The sequence below is a fragment of the Bos grunniens genome, chromosome 4 (genome assembly GCF_055505025.1).
Source record: "Bos grunniens cultivar Pamir isolate PY7600 chromosome 4, Bosgru_T2T1.0, whole genome shotgun sequence".
Lineage (NCBI taxonomy): Eukaryota > Metazoa > Chordata > Mammalia > Artiodactyla > Bovidae > Bos > Bos grunniens.
In genome coordinates, this window is record NC_141168.1 from 74,236,049 (window position 1) to 74,257,411 (window position 21,363).

At 42.0% G+C, this 21,363-nt stretch overlaps 1 protein-coding gene across 16 annotated transcripts in view; it reads right to left on the reverse strand.

The window, feature by feature from the left end:
• LHFPL3 (LHFPL tetraspan subfamily member 3) overlaps positions 1–21,363 on the reverse strand; it is a 696,681-nt gene that overhangs the window by 188,143 nt on the left and 487,175 nt on the right. The window contains exon 3 of one of the 16 annotated variants that reach the window (XM_086397016.1): positions 9,419–9,777. The exons of 13 other annotated variants lie outside the window; for them this stretch is intronic. In XM_086397016.1, coding sequence (XP_086253142.1) covers positions 9,734–9,777 — 44 coding nt within the window. In that variant the 3' untranslated portion in view covers positions 9,419–9,733. Of the gene's footprint in view, positions 1–9,418; positions 9,778–16,467; positions 16,683–21,110; positions 21,238–21,363 lie in introns of those variants that run through there. 2 more of the 16 variants (XM_086397010.1, XM_086397019.1) reach the window with 2 other exon arrangements.

The following is a 21,363-nucleotide window of genomic DNA, read 5'->3' on the forward strand; positions in this document are numbered from 1 at the left end:
GGCAATGGCACCCCACTTCAGTACTCTTGCCTGGAGAATCCCATGGGTGGAGGAGCCTGGTAGGCTGCAGTCCATGGGGTGGCTAAGAGTCGAACACGACTGAGCGACTTCACTTTCACTTTTCACTTTCATGCATTGGAGAAGGAAATGGCAGCCCACTCCAGTGTTCTTGCTTGGAGAATCCCAGGGACAGGGGAGCCTGGTGGGCTGCCGTCTATGGGGTCGCACAGAGTCGGACATGACTAAAGTGACTTAGCAGCAGGTGCTTGATAAATGGTACCATTTAAAATAACCTGGGCACTCTGGTCCCTGCAGGAGGTCGGCATAGCTTGCTGTCTCATGCCTCCTCATGTCTACTGGAGGAAGACTGTGGAAGGGGAAGAGAGGAGGTTGCAAGAGCACAAAGGCATAGGTATAGCCCTTGTGTGAACACAGACCACCTCTCCCCCTAGGATGGAGTACAGTGCTGGCTGAGGTGGAGATCCAGACCATCTGACCATAAGTAAACACTTCTGTCGAGTGTACACAGGGGCCAGGAACTATGCTTTCCTCTAAAGGACTATCCGTGTGTGATTAAACACCAATGTCTACCAATATAATTAGTAAGAATAAACATTCAGAAGATTAAATAATGAGTCTGCTTTATTCTCTTTGGGTGGATGACTGAAATACAAAGTTAGAAAAAAAATACATATCTTGTGGAGACTGTTTACATTTTTTGTATTATTACAGAGGGGAGCCAGGCTCAGTTAATTCATTCTCTTCTTCGGCCTGCTGATTCTTTTGCTTCTCCTTTCACTGCTTGGCTTCTCCTCCCCCTTCTTCTTCTGCCACTTCACCAGCATCATCACTATCATCATTATCAGCAGCAATAGCAGTAGCAGCACCATTAACTTTTATTGAAAACTTGTTATGGTTGAGGCATTAGGCTACATAAGCCCTTTGGGATGCCTGTGTATCTCTTGTCAAGCAGGCAGTTTAGAAGAGAGTTTTGAGCTGGAAATAGTAATTTGGGAGATGGGATCTGTATTCATTTTCTAGGGTTGCCATATGTACTGAGTGGCTTACGTAATAAATTCATTGCTTCAGAATGACAGAATTCTGCACTGCTACCAGTCTAGGATTCAGATGTTGGCAGGGTTGATTCTTCCTGAGGGCTGCAAGGAAAGATCTTTTCGAGGCCTCTCCCCTTTGGTAGTTTGCTGGTAATCTTCGGCTTCCTTGAATAGAAGCATCATCCCAATCTCTGCTTTCATCTTCATACAGCGGTGGTGGTGGCAGTGTGTGTGTGCACACACGCATGTGTACAAATTTTCCTTTTTATAAGGGTATAGTCACACTGGATTAAGGCCCACTCTAGAACTGCATTTTAACCTTACTACCTCTTTAGAGACCCTGTTTCCCAGCAAAGTCATATTCTAAGGTACTAGGGATCCAATATATCCTTTTGGGGAGGGACAAAATTCACCCCAACAGGGTAATGGGAATAAGTGAAATTATTAGGAAGAACATGTAGAAGGAGGAGAGGACTGAGAAAAGGAGCTGAGAATTTCCAGAAGCAGTGTTTACTGCCTGCCTGTGAGGCATCATGAGGCCCTTGGCTCTGACAGTCAGGAGGGTGAAGGGCAGATGGCTGATCCCAGGCAATCCCATAGTAGGACTTGGTTGGGTGCCCTTTCTTCATTCCAGAGCCCAGCCCTACAGATAAATGTTTTGTTCAAATTGAATGAAGAAAAAGGACCTGCTTGCATTAATAAATAATATTAATTCTAGGAATGTCAACAGAATTTAATCATTTTGATTTTTTTTTCATGTTATAAACATTCAGATGATGTTCAGATCAAAGAACATAATGGACAAACATTCTAAACAGATCCTAAGTGCTCTCCATTTTAGTAGACACTTCAGAGAAAATTTCACAGTCATCCAAAGAGCATCTACGATTACTAAAAAGAGAGTTTTGATGCTTTGGTTTTGAGAATCCAAAAGCTGTATTTGTATCAAAGACAACTTTGCGGTCAGTGCAATCCCTTTGTTGGTTTAGGAATCTGCTGAGATCTAGAACCATTTGAGGATGCTGGGAAGAAACTGCTGCAGAAAATTTCCCAATAGAATGAATTTTATTCTGAGTTAATAATTCAAAACACACAATGCATCTCTAAACAATCTATGAATAATTCAGTCCTGAAAAACTTAATATTTTAAATATGAGAGAATCATTATGCTTTGCAACAGTTAGCATAGGAACTCTGAAAAAAAAATGAAGTGTAACTAAAACCCAGAACCTTCAAGTCATTTTGACCCAAATGACCTAAACATCAACTAGAAAAAGTTAGCGAGCTTTCCCCCAGAACCCTGCCCTTTGCCTGAAAGCTTGCACCTCTCAATGCCACGTGCCAGGCAGAGCTGTGTCTTCACCCAGGATTGCTGTAATTCTGTGCTGTCGGTCTCGGTCATTATACATGGCCTGCAGCAAGCTTTAATTACCCGTAAAGGCACCACCTGTCGCCTTTTTAGTGCTTAATCACAAAATATATCACGGTTTACTGTGTGACAAGCCTGAAACACTATACTAAGTCGCAGAATCTCAGAACCCATGGAAGAATAAAGCCCAGGTCTGAGATGAAACTGAGGGGCTGGGATAAACCTGGTGAATCTTATTCCCTGAGGGGTGAGGGATCCAGTCTAAAGCCTGTGGACTGGGCTAGAGGAAATGAGTGTAAGTAGAAAGGGTGTTTGGGGGCGACCTAAAATTCCCAGAGGAAAGAGGAAATATGACTCTCCATGTGGGATGATGGTTCTCCAAAGAACTGAGAGACCCTGGGGCCCAACTCTAGGCTGGACGCTTTGTGCTTTGGTGGCTGGAAACCTCTCTGTGGTGCTGTGAATCCTCCTTCAGTGCCACTGCAGTCCAGGCCCCACAGGGTTGCAGCTGAGGGCCCCTGGAAAGAGTGATGGAGGGGAAGAGGAAGGGACTGAAGACAGGAGGAAAACTGATGTGGGGCCATTCAGGTCAACTCTGGCCATTGCATGATGGCTCCAGATAGGAAAGGATGTCAAACACAGTAACAGGTGATAACTGTCCCCATTATCATAGGCAGTCATGACCTCCATTCACAAGGACTGTTTTCATTTGAGTCATTTCTCTCTTGAAAAGCAGTTACTGGGGCTCCAAAATGCTTCCTTACCCTTTAGCTCTGCACCATCACATTATATGTGGAGCTGATTTCTGGAGCTGAACTTAAAAGATGCCAGAAAGGACTCCAGATATCATCAATGAAAAATGTCACTGAATGTCCTTTCCTTTGGGTTAAGACCAGGAATCTGTGATAACTGGCCCAGTCAGATGCTTTCTCTGAACAGTAAACTGAGGTTAGTGTATAGATGAGCGAGGAGAATGTATGGGGAGCAGGAGTCCTAAGCCTTCCCTAGGGTCCTCAAGGAGAAGGCATTACAAAAGGGCAGAATGCCAGGAGTTGGGGGTTACTTAAGAGGAGCCACTTAAGAGGCCGCCTACCATATGGAATCAAGAAGGATGGTAGACACCTATTGTTTTTTTTCTGCTTTCTATCCTTGCATCTTTCTTCTGGTACTTAGAATATCCCTCTCCATCATCCCCAAAGTGATTCTGGCAGTCCTAGCTGCAGAGTTGGACATGTGAGTCAAGTCTGGTCAACTAGAATATCACACATCTGGTGATAGTTGATTGGCTTAGGGTTGCACATATGGCCCAACAAGAGCCGATGAAAAACAATGAAACTTTCTTGGGAATCCTGGAAGGATATGTCCCACTAGATCTCTCTAGTTTTAAGTCAGTCTAAAAAGTGGTCTTCATACCCTGTGGCCTCTTTGTATAGAGCTCAAGGTTCTGCTAGACTACTGATGTTCTCAGAATCTCTCTGGCCTCTCCTGGGACAAGCAGGAACTTCTAAGATCCCTATATGCCTCGAGCAGCTCTCAGGAAACTGGTAGCATATCCTTAGGCCCATCTGCCTGGTCACCCTCCTTCAACTCTGTATAGTCTGTGGCTCAGGGAACAGATGATATGGCTTTCTGTACAAGGCTGGTGGTCTCATAAAGAGAAGCTGGGGCAAGGTCCTATCTATTCAGGGGCCTCTGGAACTTATTTGGAGCTTCTATTGTACTCTGACTCCTGTCCACTCCCTGGTTCTGGTCTCAGAGTTGGGTGTATGTGTGTGTGAGTGTGTGTGTGTGTGTGTAGAAACTAGATCTCTAAGAATACTCAAAGAGGTTTTGAGTAGGTAGGTTGATAGTGGGGGTAGGCAGCAAAGGTTTGGGTGGGAGATAAAGGGACATTTAGTTCAGCTTAGATTGAATTTGAGGTGTCTAAGTGCTGCACTCAATATGCCAGCAAATTTGGATAACTCAGCAGTGGCCAAGGACTGGAAAAGGTCACTTTTTATTTCAATCCCAAAGAAAGGCAATGCCAAAGAATGTTCAAATTACTGCACAATTGCTTTCATTTCACATGCTAGCATGATTAAGCTCAAAATTCTTCAAGCTAGGCTTTAGCAGTACATGAATCGAGAACTTCCAGATGTACAAGCTGGGTTTCAAAGAGGCAGAGGAACCAGAGATCAAATTGCCAATATATGTTAGATCATAGAAAACAGCAAGGGAATTTCAAAAATATATCTACCTCTGCTTCACTGACTATGCTAAAGCCTCTGACTGTGTGCATCACAACAAACTGTGGAATATTCTTAAAGAGATGGGAATACCAGACCGCATTATCTGCCTCCTGAGAGACTTGTATGCAGGACAAGAAGCAAGAGTTAGAACTGGACATGGAACAACAGACTGGTTCAAATTGGGAAAGAGGTACATCAAGGCTGTATATTGTCACCCCACTTATTTAACATATGCAGAACACATCATGCGAAAATCTGAAATGGATGAGACACAAGCTGGAATCAAGATCACAGGAGAAATATCAATAACCTCAGATATGCAGATGACACCACCCTTACGGCAGAAAGTGAAGAGGAACTAAAGAGCCTCTTGATGAAGGTGGAAAAGGAGAGTAAAAAAGCTAACTTAAAACTCAACATACAAAAAATGAAGATCATGGCATCTGGTCCCATTACTCTTTGGCAAATAGATGGGGAAAAAGTGGAAACAGTGTCAGATTTCATTTTCTTGGGCTCCAAAATCAATGTGGACAGTGACTGCAGCCACAAAATTAAAACACACTTGCTTCTTGGAAGAATAGCTATGACAAACCTAGACAGTACATTAAAAAGCAGAGACGTCACTTTGCCGACAAAGGTCCACGGTTTGACGAAGTCAAAGCTATGGTTTTTTTCCAGTAGCTATGAATGGATATGAGAGTTGGACTACAAAGAAGACTGAGCACCTAAGAATTGATGCTTTCAAACTGTGGTGCTGGAGAAGATTCTTGAGAATCCCTTGGACAGCAAGGAGATCAAACCAGTCAATCTAAAGGAAATCAACCCTGAATATTCATTAGAAGGTCTGGTGCTGAAGCTAAAGCTCCAATACTTTGATGACCTGATGCAAAGAACTGACTCATTAGAAAAAATCCTGATGCTGGGAAAGATTGAGGGCAACGGGAGAAGGGGGTGACAGAGGATGAAGTGGTTGAAAGGCATCACTGACTCAATGGTTATGAGTTTGAGCAAACTCAGGGAGATAATGAAGGACAGGGAAGACTGGCGTGCTGCAGTTCATGGAGTTGCAAAGAGTAGGACACGACTTGGCAACTGGACAAAAACAAGGTATTTCAAGGGGCTTCCCTGGTAGCTAAGTGGTAAAGTGTCCGCCTGCAATACAGGAGACATGGGTTTGATCCCTGGGTTGTGAAGATCCCCTAGAGAAGAAAATGGAAACCCACTTCAGGATTCTTGCCTGTGAAATCCCATGGACAGAGGAGCCTGGCGGGCTACAGTCCATGGTGTTGCAAAAGAGTTAGACCTGACTTAGCAACTAAACAACAACAAGGTATTTCAAAACACCCTGCACTGGCCATTGGAAACAGGATTTGGAGCTCAACAGTGGTTGTGGTCAGAGTGGTTGATTATGGGTAGTCAAAATAATAGGAGTGGATGAGTGTAAGGAAGAGAAGAGAAGCGGTTTGAGAAACAGAAGCTGGGAGGATCCTGGGAGGGGGTGTTGGATAGGCAGGAGGCGAGTTCTCCATCCTGCTTGACAATGAAGCCTGAGATCCCACACATACATACATACATATATATTCATACAGATCCATCCATTCATCCATCCATCCAGACCCCAGAGAGCTTGATGCCTCTTGGAAAGCTCACAAAAATCTACTTAAGCAGCAATACAAAGTTCATTTTGCCTTTCAGTAAGAGAGAAGTATATCTGGCAAACTGAGATGTAAACTCAATTATCACTGAGCAAAATTCTCAAAGGGAAGGCACTGTCAGCCTTAGGCTTAGAACATCACTGGATTAGGGACAGCAGCCTCTTCATGATCTGCCTTTATAACTGTTTAAAATAGCAACAAAGGACAAAGCCTGGACCTTGTGTCCTGAGAAGAGCAGAACAAGAGACTCTAGCACCAACTGGTTGTGGGTCAGGAGGTAGAAGGCTGCCAACGCAATGCCAGGAAAGAAGATGGAAGACAACTCCTGGAGATCACGACAGCTAAGTTTATGCCTGAGCAGCTCCTGCAGGGTGAGTTGTGGGAAAGGCAAACTTATGAAGGGCATTAATCAAGTAAGAGCAAAAGGAAAATGAGGCGCTTCAGGGCACAGTGTGTGGGAAGCAAGGGCGTGATGGGAATCATCAGGAGAGATGCTGGGACTCCCTTGCCCAGCAGGCCCTTTTGTTAGCACTGTCTGATTCTAGCTCCTAAGGTTAGATGCTGGGATTGTCAATGCCCAAGGGTTGTCCTCGAGGAATCTGATTCTTCCCTACCGTGTCATGAAAAAAGTGGGAGGCCAGGGTCTGGGAGCTTTGGGATGCTTTTCTCCCTGGACTAACTATTAGGGGAGGACTGGGTGGGACATGGGCCATGCATCTCATGTTGACCAGACAGACCCACGAGGATCATTTGTCAAAGGGAAGGGAATCTCTTCTTGAGGTGAGGCTGGTGCAGCGGTCTGGATGTGAACATGCTGTACGTGTTTCCAGCACATGTCTGAGACTCTACTCCCATCCAGACGTTGCTGACTGCAGCATCAGCCAGCCAGGTCCAGAACCCAGAGCCCAGACCTTCTGGCTTCCAGGCCAGTGCCCTTTCACGAGCCAGTAGACAGCCCAGTAACAGTTTATGTGCCTGACCGTTTTCACCTCTGAAATTATGATAGTAAAAAATAGCTCTAAAGCACAGGATTTTAACTGCATTTTAGAATAGGGCACAAAAAATTTAAACTTGTCACTGAAATCATGCCATGTTTTGAAGATTATGACCTAATCAGAACTATCCAGATATGCTCTTTTGGAAGCTCTCAACAAGCAGACAGGGTGTTTTTGAATGCAGCAATGTTTATTTATATGAGGGAAAACCACCGAGTCTTAAACATTACTCTCAAGGGGAAAAAAAAAATCATCCTCCAAACCATTCTCAGATTATATTTCAGGGAATTCCATATGATTCATTATATACTGGGGAATTCCATATGATTCAGGGACTTCCATATGATTCCAACCAGTTCATTTTGAACTAGTTAAAAAAATTTTCAATATATACAGGTTAGAGTCAATTCAGAAAAAAAAGCAGTGACAGAGACAGGAGTTGGTTTTAAAAGTTTTTTTAAGAAAATATATTTGAATATATGGAAGAGGTATTTTAATTATTAACCACTAAAAATTTGAGACTTTTCTTCTGTTTTATTTTTCATTTGACAATGAAGCTTTCAATAATCAGAAAATATCCACAGACTTTATAGCACTTACCTTTTTGGTACTAGGATAATCTATATTATATGCCTATTTGTTCATACTTTAAAAAATGCTGACATTTTATAAATAAGGGAATTAAGAGTGAATGATGATTACCAGGGTTTGGGGGAATTAGGGAGATTTTAAGGGTACAAACTTGTAACCAGTGGATAAGTCCTATAGATCCGATACATAGATAAGTCCTATAGATCTGATACCATATTACAAACTTCAAGTTGCTAAGAGATTAGATCTTAATTGTTCTCACCACAAAAAGAAACAATCATTAAGTGATGGAATATAGATGTTAGCTAATACTATAGTGATGATCACATTGTGATATATAAATATATCAAATCAACATGCTGTGTACCTTAAATTCATACAGTGTTATGTCAATCACATTTCAATAAAAAGCCAATTATATGATGAAATGGTACCCAAATTATACTTGTTCGGTAGATTATACATTAGAGCAATAAGTGACTTCACTTTCACTTCTCACTTTCATGCATTGGAGAAGAAAATGGCAACCCACTCCAGTGTTCTTGCCTGGAGAATTCCAGGGACAGGGGAGCCTGGTGGGCTGCCGTCTATGGGGTCGCACAGAGTCGGACACGACTGAAGTGATGCAGTAGCAGCAGCATGTATAGTAATACATACATATCAATTAGCGATACCTACATATTTCAAATGCATTTCAAAAACTAAAACTTATTTTAATAAATGTAAGACTTAAAATTTTTTTTTCTATGTTGCAGGTTGTTTTTTCCATGAATACATTTCTGATCCTAAGTAACTATTTATATTAATTCAGATTTCCTTCATTTGGGTAATCCTTTTTTTCCCAAATTTCTTGAGTAACTTCTTTAATTAAAAAATACAACAGAAAGTAAATTCTTTTTTTTTTTAATTTCTTATATGCCAGGCATGTATTTATGCCCTTAAGATCATTAGATTACTTAAAAGAGATGAATTAGGAATAATCTTTTTCTCTCATTTCCCTTGAGGACAAGAACTATAACTGGCAGCTCTGTCTGTAGAAGGGGATTCTCAGGACAATGTTTTATTTTGTTTTGTTTTTCTGGCACAGACTTGCTCACCCTGGTCTGCTCATACTAACTGATATGTGATACTGATGTCCACCTCACCTGGCCTCCTTAGCTAGGACAAGACCCCAAGAGCTAATACTAGCTGCTGTCATGGATGTTGTTTATAGAGGTATCGAGGACGGATATGTTGGAGTAGAAAAAAAGATCTTAGTGGATTTTAACAACAAAGTTTATTTCTTATTCATCTTCACATGAGTTGGCTGGGGGCTCTGCTCTATGCCTCTTTATTCAGAGACGTGGACCAAATCAGCAGCCACAATTTTGAGCATTCATTTGTCTCACAAGCAGAACTGAAGATAGGTCTTGAGGCATCACATTGTCTGTTAAAAGTGTTCGGTCTGGACAATACTTGCTACTCATTGACTACAACAGTGTCATGACCTCACTCAATCTCTAGGAAGCAGAAAGTACAATCTCACCATGTGCCAGGAGGTGGGAAGCCAGAAACACTTGGTGGACAGCATTAATGATTATTATAGTCACTTACACAATATGCATTCACTGTCTCCTTCCTAGGAGAATGCCGACTTTGATGAGTTATCTATCTCTCCCAGGCTGCCCATGGAGTTAGGCAAATCTGACCCCATTTCCTATTCCAGGAATCAACCTTGATGTATTTAAGTGAATCAAAATAATCTCAACCTGGTTGTAATAGTTCAGGAAGGAACATGAAACATAATTCAGGCCAATGAGATGCAGTGAGAGGTTGTAGGGCCTTTGGGGAAAGGTTCTTCTCATTTTTCTGGGACAGCTTCTAGGAATGATTCCCGTGTTCTCTCTGGATATGAAAGAAAAAGCATGAGAGCTCAAACGCAACTTGCAGCCATTCTGTGACCAAGAGGAGAACCAGTCTCAGGATGGAGTTGACACTGAGGATGGTAGAACAGAGAGACAGAAAATACCTGGGGCCCTGATGAAATAACTGGCCTCTGGGTCAGCCAAATCTAAAGCCTATCCTACCTTTGGACTTCTAGTTATCTTATCCAAGCTATGCCCTTTTTGTTAAAGCCACTTTGAGTTGGATTTTTCTGTTACTTGCTGCCAAAAACATCCAAATGGATACATCTGCTTAGACAGGCCTCCTATCATATTCTTCCTGCTTGATCTGTAGCTCTTTTTTTTTTTTTGTCTCTTATAACAGTCTTTATTTTATTTTATTTTTAATTGTATTTTATTTTTAAACTTTACAATATTGTATTAGTTTTGCCAAATATCGAAATGAATCCGCCACAGGTATACCTGTGTTCCCCATCCTGAACCCTCCTTCCTCCTCCCTCCCCATACCCTCCCTCTGGGTCGTTCCAGTGCACCAGCCCCAAGCATCCAGTATCCGTGCATCGAACCTGGACTGGCGACTCATTTCATACATGATTTGACCCCAACCTGGCCTTCTTATTCATACCTTATTGGCTGCCTTTCTCTCTTGTCACAGTTCACTCAGATATAGAATATAAATTTGCCTAAAATTCCCAATATCTTCCATAAGATATTGGGATATCCTCCCCTTGCTTTCGACTTCATGACCTTTATATGTAGCCTGCTGATATTTTACTTTCTGCCTCCAACTACATGGACCGTTTCTGGTCTCCCTTGATTAGCAGCCCCCCACACCAGTGCTAAGAAGGACACCAGCTTCTTGAGGACATTTTTGCTTCTTGAAAACACGTCCTTTGTATTGTTAAATTGTATTTTACCTGCACAGTGGTTGAAACTAAAACAGCCTACCTGGTCAACTGCTATCCAACACCAAAGGTCAGTGGAGCGGTACCCCTACTCTGTCAGCAGCACATACTATCAAAGAGCTGCCAGCTTTGTGATTTAATGACCTGGTTGAGTCCTAAATTGGGGTTGCACTCCCAAGGCCTCAGCCATCTGATTTAAAGCTGCCACTGAAGCATCCCATCACCTCTCATACATGGGCTGAAGGGTGACGGCAGAGCCCATTCCTATGGCACTTGTCACAGCAAAAGGCAGAAGCCCAGCACTCAGTGAGCAGGGATGTGCTTTTAAGGTTCAGGTTTTAATGGGAATATTTTAGGAGAATTCTAATAGGACCGAGGTTAACACATCTTGTATGTCTCCCAGCCTGGCTCATTTACCACCATAAATACAAGAAGCTGTGCCAACATAACTTACCTCAAGTAGTTTTGGAGAAGTCAGGGATGAGGCAAAGCTGTGAGTGATATAAGAAACAGAAATATTCTAGGAGCTGTCAGAGTGGAGGGCCTGGTGTGACTGGACACATAGGGTCTGAATTGGTCCTTTTCTGAATTAATACTTCCCAAAACCATACCATGAAAGACCTGGACCTCTTATATTTACTGTCCTTGTATCAAACAGGGATGATTCCAAAGAGATCTCTGGCAGATTCTAGGAAAATACTCAGAGACTGACAGTTGCTTTGGGGAATAGAGAGAGAGCATGTGTCTGCTTTTTTCTCCCTATTCCTTTTCTTTAGCTCATTTTATTGAGTCATGCAAGGCTTTCACTAATACAGTTGAGGCTTACAAACTGTCAGAAGAACCATTGTCTTAATGAATATCATTTAAGGAAGAGAGGAAGAAAGAAAGGAGACGAGGGACAGGGAGAGAGAACAGAAGGCTGTTATCTAGCCCTCTTGGCTTCCTCTCATCCAGAAGGCTGACTTTCCGGCAGTGGAAAGGAGGATGGGTCAAATTATGGTAATTAGAATCTTATGTGGCAGCTCATGATTTGCATTTCCTTCATTTCATTGTTTCCCTTCACGTTTGCTGGAGGATGAAATAATACACTTCTATGTTTGTACCAAAGGATTATTCTTGGGACTCAGAAGAGAGATGGCCATCAGCGAGCATGTCTGGCCTGGTTTCCCAGAATGGTTTTCAGGAGGACAAGGCAGGTGGCTTAATAGAATCAGGTGACCTATCTCTAGGGGACTTTAGAGACTTGAGAAAGGGATCATGAGATTTTTAAGAATTTCCCTGTGCATCCAGGTGCTAATTCTTTTGTACACTGGATTATCAAAATCATTTATTTTTCCTTTTGGTGCTCTGCTAAACATGTTTTGCCTTCCAAGAGACTCAAGTTGTAGGAAAAGCCCACAGGGAGTTAGGTATAGCTCATTTTCTTATCAAAGGGAGTTTGCAGTCTTTTCTTCTATCGATACAGCAAAGACCTTCCAGCCCAGGCCCTGGGCTTTCCCCGTCCATTGTGAGGTGTGATTGGCAACTTCTCACTGATGACAGAGACTACCAATTTTCCCTAGCTGACAGTCACAGGTCACCTTCAAGCTCACTTTATACTAAATAAGAAAGGAAAGAAATTGCTTGAAACACCAAACTGGAGGATTGGTTGGAAGTTCCTATAATATATTTTAACAGAATCACATTTTCCAGCAGCTACTTTCAAGAAGAAACTATTAGAGAAACATTGGTTCTCGGATGTAATGTGATCGCAACATCACTAGTTGTGGGATGAATATCTGCTATTAAAAGCAGACAGCCACCTGAATTCTCCATCTTTGCTATCAACACGAGCCCTGTAGTTCCAATTATTATTCTACATCACTCCCCACGCAGAAAATTTACACAGCCTTCAGTTCATTCCCTCTTCTGGGAGGCTCTGTGGCAACCCTGCCCATGTTGTGATTATTATTCGAGTCACTAATAGCAGGAAACTGAATGCTCTGCATTCATCATGTGCCAAGGATGATGGCCTGAGAAGCTTCAGCACTGGGATCGTTTGGTCCATTTTCTTGTTTTGCACAAGAAATTGGGGATCAAGTGACTTCCCCCAAATCTGTTGGTTATTTAGAGAAACTTTGGCAAGGGAATGCAAAGGTTTCTTAATGTAAATGTCTTATTAAAGTCTAATGTGTACTGTACTCTGCAGTATATGTAGAAAAGTATGCATATCATCTATGTAAGCTTAGTGAATTCACAAAGCAGGAACACCTAGCCAGATGGCACCCAGTTCAAGAAACAGAATCCATACATCTGTACTCCCTTCCCAACAATATTGTGCCCCCCAGAGATGACCTCATCTTGACTTCTAACACCCTAGACTAATTTTGTCTGTATCCAGACTTTATATTAACAGATCCCAAAGCCTTTAACTCAGTGCTCCTTCTACCACTACCAGAGTTTCTTTGGAAGAGAGATACCTTCTAAAGGAGATAACAAAACTTTAGCGCTTTGGAAAATGATGCTGGAAAGAGAGTCCAACTTTATTCTGAGGTCAAATTTCCATCATATTCTAGTTGGCAGTGCTATAATCTTTAACAGCTAGGGAAAATACCACTTTAATGGGGCCAAGTTGCTAAAAAACAAAAAAAACAAGAGAAGCCCAAACCAGCTCCTGTTCAATCAGCTGTGGAGCGCAGGGCCACCTCTTTTCTTCGTGGCCACTCTGATGACAGTTATAAGTCTGTAAGTGTAGGTTCTAATCATTCTTTAGAAAAATTTATTACCTTTTTGTGGCTGCTATTGAGTTTCACCCTGACATATTACTCTCCTTGACAATATTGCTTTTTCATTGCTGATCTTAGTAGATCCAGAGACAGAAATATCATTTGAGTACATTTTGAATTTCTTCACAATGAACAGCCAACTTTCTAAGTCTCATTTCCTACAATGCAATGTTAGTCTTTTTGTTTGTTTTCATTTTGATTTAAACACTTAGTTTCTATGACAGACATCTACCATCCTTCCTCTGTTTTCTCCCTTTCCCCAGGAGGTAATGAAAATCTACATGCTTCATTTACCATCCCATTGTACAGCTGACTGCAACTTATCAATGTGAGCAAATAGCAGGGTCTGAGACAGACTAATGGTCAACTCACAAAATATTCGTGAGACTTAAATCTTTGGTCACACATCTCTTTGTTCATAGTCAGAAACTTTTTCCAAAACAGTTTTTTATGTATGGAAATGTAAGTGGCTAAAGATTCAGTCTATTAGCTGTTCAGACTTTTCAGCTTATCTGTGGATCATCTTATTTTTCTGCTCTAAAAGTTTACTGAATACGGGAGAAACAGAATAGATCCTCCTTGTCTAGTAAATGAAGGAGATCAAGTTACAGTAGTAGAAACAAGGTACAGGATCAAAGTGTGTGGGTTTGCTCTTCAGAGAGCATTTTATGCAGCCTGTGCCTTCTTCCCCAGAGGCAGCATGATTCTTTTGCCATTTGAGTCCTGAAGAACTCTGAAAGAGCCAGTAGTGAACAAGCTATTTAGTCATGGATTGTACCATGTAAAAGTGAACTGAAATAAGTAGCCGTGACAGAAGTGATTAACTCATCTGTAATAGAGTTTGGACTCACAGAGAATTCTAGTAGTTTTTGATTTCAAATGGGGAAGAGAGATGTTATGGTTTCTAGGGAAGAAGCTAGCCATAGATAGTTCTTCCCTCAGGTTAAAAAAAATTATAGGCTACAAGTCTTCAGCTAATAAGGGGACTAGAGGCATACACTTCTATCCATTCTCCTTCCTAAGATGTCTCCCTATCCACTGGATGGTTGTAGGCCCTCTTGCTTTTGTGGGGTGAAGGAAGAGGGAAAAGGGAAGTGGGAAAGAGGGCAAGAATGATACAGATGGGGAAATGCTCTATCCTTGACTTTGAATGGGAATGTGATGTTTTCCTTCCATCAGCAGTATGGACACTTTGCTATTTTGAACTTCTTAAAGATCCAGTATCTTTCTACAATCCATTGGGAGACTGGGAGTGTGAGCTCTCTCAGAGAAACTCTCAGGTTCCTGAGAGCATAGTATCTGAAGGAAGAAAAACCTGAAATCATCCTGTAGCTACTACTGAAGACTCGTAAAAGCTAACTGTCAGATAAAGATTGTCCTAGTCTGATAGGCCAGGTGAATCAGACATAGCTGCCTTGGAAACCAAGAATACCAAGGCTCTGCACTCCTGAGAGAATATTATTTCTAATCAGGCATGAAATATATCCCTTAAGATGCCTGAAAGTTAGAAACTACCTCCAACTTTGATTGGCAAAAGTGGCAGTAGCCCAAAGAAGCTGAGGTCCCCAAGGATGGCAAGGCAACCAGCAGTTCCGGCTGTGCCACCAAAGATGCAGGCAGGTGGGAAGACCCTTGAATTGTAGGGATCACATGGCTGGAAGCTAATAATATCAAGAAGCCTGTGATGTAAGGCTGCCAGAAAGTCTTTCTCTCTACTTAACTCCATGATTAATTGAATCTTTTTTCATTATGCCAGAAATAGCCCTGTCAATAGAAAAATTGCCCAAAGGCTCAGTGCCCAGCCTTTTGAAATTTCCTTTGTACTTCTTAGTGTTTGTTTTGAGCAATGAGAAAGTTTCTCTGATGCCAAGAAAGTCTAAGCCAGTGACACCCTCCCCCTTTTTCAGATCAGATCACGACGGTGATGATAACTTGGTTACTCGAGAGGAAACAGCTCAGAAAGACAGTTCCAGTTACAACATGAAGCATTAAAAAAAGGGAGCAGGTTATAGCAAAAATAACATACTATCAATCAGAAAATCAGTGGTAAAGCGTTAGATTTGTGGAAGATCTAGAACGTTCAAGATGCTCTATCCACACTTTCATGTCAACAATGCATAGAAAGGCAATAACGTGCTACTTAAATGTATGTGTTTCAGTGTTTTATTGATATAAATTGCTTTGCTTATTCTTTTCTGATCCTTATTTGAACCTTGGAGATAGAAAGGTATGTAATATATTAATTTTGTATATAAGGAGAATGAGGCTCAAAAAGATTATGTGACTTGTCCAAAGTCACAAATAATTAGGAATCTTGTCACTTAGCAGTCAGTCAGATATGAATTTCCATGTACTAGAATGTCTTGTTCAACATATTTCAGAAAGGTGAATTCTAGAAGATGGGCTCGGCATCCTAACATAATCAAAGAATTACTCAGATTACTATAGCCTGAACCATGAGCTTCAAAAGGAAAAGAGGATGTGATGCTGCCCATACATGGTTTACAATCTAGTTGGGGAGAGTGACCTTGAAATAAGGGATGAACAAGACACCGCAAAACTGGATGGTATCAAAAAAGCAAGCGAATTCCAGAAAGGAAACATATATACGGCTAGGCAACGCTGGAAGGTCTTCAGATAGGAGGCAAGATCTATAGGAACCAGGCGCTGTAGAAAAGTAGTGCTTGTGGGGAGACCAGTGATTCTGTGATTTGGACCCAGAGAGCAAAACGTCAACTTGAGGAACATCTTGATTTTAAGTTGTGTACAAAGAGATTTTGGAATTTGCAGGGAGAGCTGCCTTGGGGTGGTGAATAGGTCAGATTTTTGTTGTTCAGTCACTAAGTTGTGTCTGACTCTTTGTGACCCCATGGACTGCAGCATGCCAGGCTCCTCTGCTCCACTATCTCACTGCAGAGTTTGCTCTATTTCATGTCCATTGAGCCAGTGATGCTGTCTAACCATCTCAACCTCCGCTTTCCCCTTCTCCTTCTGTCTTCAATCTTTCCCAGCAAAAGGGTCTTTCCCAATGAAAATAGGTCAGGCTACAAGGACTCAAATCATTTAAAGCTTCAGGCTAAATTTCAACACTTGGAATTGCATTTGGAAGCAGTCAGGGAGCCAGGCTAGAGCACAGAGCCCTGGTGAACACACAAAGTCCATCTGGTTTATGCTACTCAGCAAAGTGCCATCACCAGCTTTCTTCTTGTCTTGAAAGGCAGTTTTGAATAAAAAACCTAGCAGGATAAATCAGGAAATTCAGAAACCCAGAGACATACTTGCCTGGATGGCAAATTCTATAATATATAATGTAAATTCAATGCTTTCATTATATTACAGAGAAGAAAAGAGCTCCTAGAAATAGTTAGGGCCTACAATCAGTCAGAAAGTTGACAAAGAGTCTTGTCAAGGCTTCACTCCTCCATTGAGATGCGTATGGAGGGGAATTCTCTCGAAAAATATCTGAGTAAGCCACAGCCACCTGAACCCAGGGCTTGTAATAGTCAGTGTTGAAGACTAATACTTTAAGGAAAATCATAGTCTATGAATACATGGCTACATTAGGTACTTTTCTGTTTTTTTACTACTCAATGATTTGAATTGTCCAAACCCATTTTAAGGTACAAATGGATTTAATAGAAAACAGTGGGAAAAGAGTAATTGATGCTTGAAAATAGGAGTCAAAGCTTTTTACTCCTAGTAGGCTGGGCAGTGGGCAGGAAGCCAGAATCTATCAGTTTAGTTAGTTCAGTTGCTCAGTCGTGTCCGACTCTTTGCAACCCCATGAACCGCAGCACGTAAGGCCTCCCTGTCCATCACCAACTCCCAGAGTTTACACAAACTCATGTCCATTGAGTTGGTAACGCCATCTAACCATCTCTGTTGTCCCCTTCTCCTCCTGCCCTCAATCTTTCCCAACATCAGGGTCTTTTCAAAGGAGTCAGCTCTTCGCATCAGGTGGCCAAAGTATTGGAGTTTCAGCTTCAAAATCAGTCCTACCAATGAACACCCAGGACTGATTTCCTTTAGGATAGACTGGTTGGATCTCCTTGCAGTCCAAGGGACTCTCAAGAGTCTTCTCCAACACCACCACAATCTATGCTTTTATATTAATTTTATTTCCTTCATGGTGGCTTCCTATGCAGATAGTTGAAGGCTGGTTGGGAACATAGGAAACCCCAGAAACCCAATCCATATAAAGATAGCACCTTAGCGATCCTCTTTTCTCTGGGAGTATACTAGCCTTAAAATCCACTTATTCCCTGACCTCTGTTCTTAGGACTGTGCTAAGTTCTCTCCATGTATTCACTAAGAACACCATGTGCTTATCAGGTGTAGTGTGAGAATGTATACGTGTGTGTGCGAGAGAGAGAGAGAGAGAGAAAGAGACAGACAGACAGGGAGACACAGGGACAGGGAGTTGGGGGTGAGGCAGGCAGAGTGAAATGGTACAGAGTGGTTACTGACTTCCAGAGTAGTTCTGGAAGGGAAGCTGTCATGAGCATGTGATGGGCTGTGAATCCCATTCTTTACTTTGTCCCTCTCAGTTCCCCTGTGCTTTTCACACTGGGAGCATCTTGGTCTATTGTATATTTTGGAGTTTAAAGATTTTTTTTAAAGCATAGTCTATAAATACAAGAATGGCATTCAACCAATAGGCAGCAATCGCTTTCCATACCAGCAGAAAGAAAAGTTGGATGTGTTGGATTTAGAGATACAGTGCTTTCCTAAAGGAGTTTTCCAGGGTAATTCTGTCTATAATTTTTGTTCTGCTGCTGACTTTCACCACAATTCCCATGAGCAAGCAGTCTTGCCCAAGAATGAGAGAGAGACTGGTGAAGGTGAAGAGAAAGTCAGAGGAGGTGGGCAGTACAATTTGGATGCTTCTTCCACAAACACCTCAGGAAAATGCCTCCTTGCTCATGAATGGCCATATCTCCATACACTGTTGACACAGTGTCTTTCTCCTGGGCTTCAGCAATTCTCACAGCATTCACCTGAAGAAGGCCAGGAGAAGACAGCCTTAGCCTCAGTAGAAAAGTAAAAAAGTCACGGTACCAGCTGGCCTTAGTCAGTGAGAAAGCATTAGACTTGGAACTCCAGGCTCAGTTTATCTTCTCACATACAAAATGTAAGCATAAAATAGAGTACTGTGTGCTTTCTCAACAGTGTGAGAGCAAAGTAACAGGAAAAGGCTTTATAGTCCCATTGGATAAAGCCCTACAGTAGATTGAAAAGATAAAGTGTGAAACGGTGTGTGAAGAGAATGAGCAAAGTTAACGGAGGAGTCAGTCTGAGAGGCTGCAGCTGACAGGATTTGGGATGGAGCATCTATGATGCCTTGTGGAGAACAGTCTTGAATAGTTTGTTCATATCTCTGGATACACATACACTGAGCTCCCTAATAGGTGATTCTGTTCTGCGTTTTAGAGTATAGTTGACCTACATTATGCATCAGAGATTATAAGAACAGAACCAGGGAAACTGCTGCTGGGAAGGTTCTCCATCAAGGAGTTAAATTTCCTATGTGTGATCAGAAAGAAATGGTTTCTACTCCTCCTATAGTACTGTACACAGTCTATCAATACAAAAGCCTCACTAGGGATAGGCTGCAATGCCCAGGTTTTAAAAATTCAGTGAAAAGAATGCAAGGTAGATAACCATCCAAATCTATTGTTCTCATTCTATTGTTTTAGGACATGTGACTACCCTGGGAATGAACTAGCATTAATTTTTGGCTTCACAGCCGCTGTGTTCCAACAAGTCACCCAAATTATACTGAAAGGAATTACAAGACTCTTCTATACTTGAAGGGGCTTCCCTGGTGGCTCAGACAGTAAAGAATCTGCCTGCCAATGCAGGAGATGTGAGTTCAATCCTTAGGGTCAGGAAGATCCCCTGGAGAAGGGCATGGCAACCTACTCCAGTATTCATGCCTGGAGAATTTCATGCACAGAGGAGGCTGGCAGGGCTCATTTCATGGGGTCACAAAGAGTCAGACATGACTGAGCAACTAACACTTTCACTTTCCTATACTTGAAGGGCAGAGAGCATAAGATGAATAACATGAGGCTTCAGTGATGAAGCTGAGGGTTTCTGAGTGGTTCTCCAAGCAACTGTGAGAACAAGCCCCTTTTAGAAGTGGAAGAGTATGTGCCACAATGCCCAGCAATGAAAATATTTACAACAAAACAAAGCATAAATGTTAGGTGGCTTGTGATAGCAAAGATCTACCTGAATAATCATACACTGCAGTAAGGCTGAGACATATACAGGGTGCAGTGAGAGAATTTTCTAGAACTATCTTGGTTCTGAACAATACTGGGCTTTTAGAATATATTACATTGTTTCTTTAAAAGTTATTTTTCTAATAGTACAAATGCATTCATATGATCTGGGTAATTAAATTTAATTGTGTAACCAGAAAAAATGAGCAGAATTAACTGCACTAACCATATATAACAACATTATTAGGCATATAAATCTTCTGTTCAAGTTTCATACAATGTACATGATCCTGCTCACACACATACATACACGTCTTCCCCAGGATCATGAACCTTCACCTTACCATGTTATTCAGTATGGCACCTATTATTCCAATCCCTCTTACTCCCCTACCTGCTGCAGCTAAGTCGCTTCAGTCATGTCCGACTCTGTGCGACCCCATAGACGGCAGCCCACCAGGCTCCCCCGTCCCTGGGATTCTGCAGGCAAGAACACTGGAGTGGGTTGCCATTTCCTTCTCCAATGCATGAAAGTGAAAAGTGAAAGTGAAGTCATGTCCGACTCTTAGCCACCCTATGGACTGAAGCCTACCAGGCTCCTCCATCCATGGGATTTTCCAGGCAAGAGTACTGGAGTGGGGTGCCATTGCCTTCTCTGACTCCCCTACCTACAAGGAAGTAACAGTACTCAAGATGTTAGTGAGGTCTGTTAGTGAGAACACGTGCTAAAGTAGCAGAATAAGAAAGTTCATTCTATGATAACAATAGTGGCCATTTATTAGGCATTACATATGTCTCCTATTGGGTTAATCACTTTATGTATCATCTCGTCTAAACTTTGACAACTCTATGAGGTATGTATTATTCTTAATCTTATTTGGCAGATAAGGAGACTGAGCAAATAGCAATCTACCTATAGAAAATACCAAAGTTTGGCTTCTAACCACTATATTACTTTGATGTTGATAATACTGATTATCTTAATTCTAAATATTGTGAGCCAATCCCTACTCCTACATCTTTCCTTGTGGGTATGTGAACTTTGTATAAACATTTCAGTCTGTAGTCAGTAGCTAAGCTGGCTGGACTACTGTGCTCAGGGGGGAGGTTTTTCAAAGTGAAATTGTTTATACCTCATCTATCTTGCTCCTTTGTAAGTGTTCACCTAATATCCATGAGGCATGAGTTGTTTCCACGAAGAGAAGTTCGGGGTTGGGGAGAGTTTGCTGCTATGACACAGAAGGATGTAGACCTGGAGTTAGAGATGGGAAGTGTGTCTGCAGCATGGGGGATCTGGGGTCAGGGAGGAGAAACTGACAGAGCATGTGGGGGGCCAGAACACAGGTGTGCTACTGGCCTAACCAGTGTGTGTGGAATAACTCCGTAGGCGATAGGAGTCCATGGATGTGCTCATGGGGTTAAAGCCTAAGCAACCTTACTACATAATGAGATATGCCCTCAGAAAGAAAAATTTGGCACTATTGCATGGAAGGAACTTCTTGGAGGAGCAAATGGAGACAAGGAAGAAGTTACCGCCATAGTCCACTTGAGAGATGATGTGGCCCTGGGGAAGGAAAGCAGTGGTCAGATTCTCAAGACATCTCTAGTTTGAGATTAACAGGGTTTGGGTATCAGTGTGAAAGAAGGTTGGGAAAATATGGACAATATTAACCAAGATGACAAGGAGGAG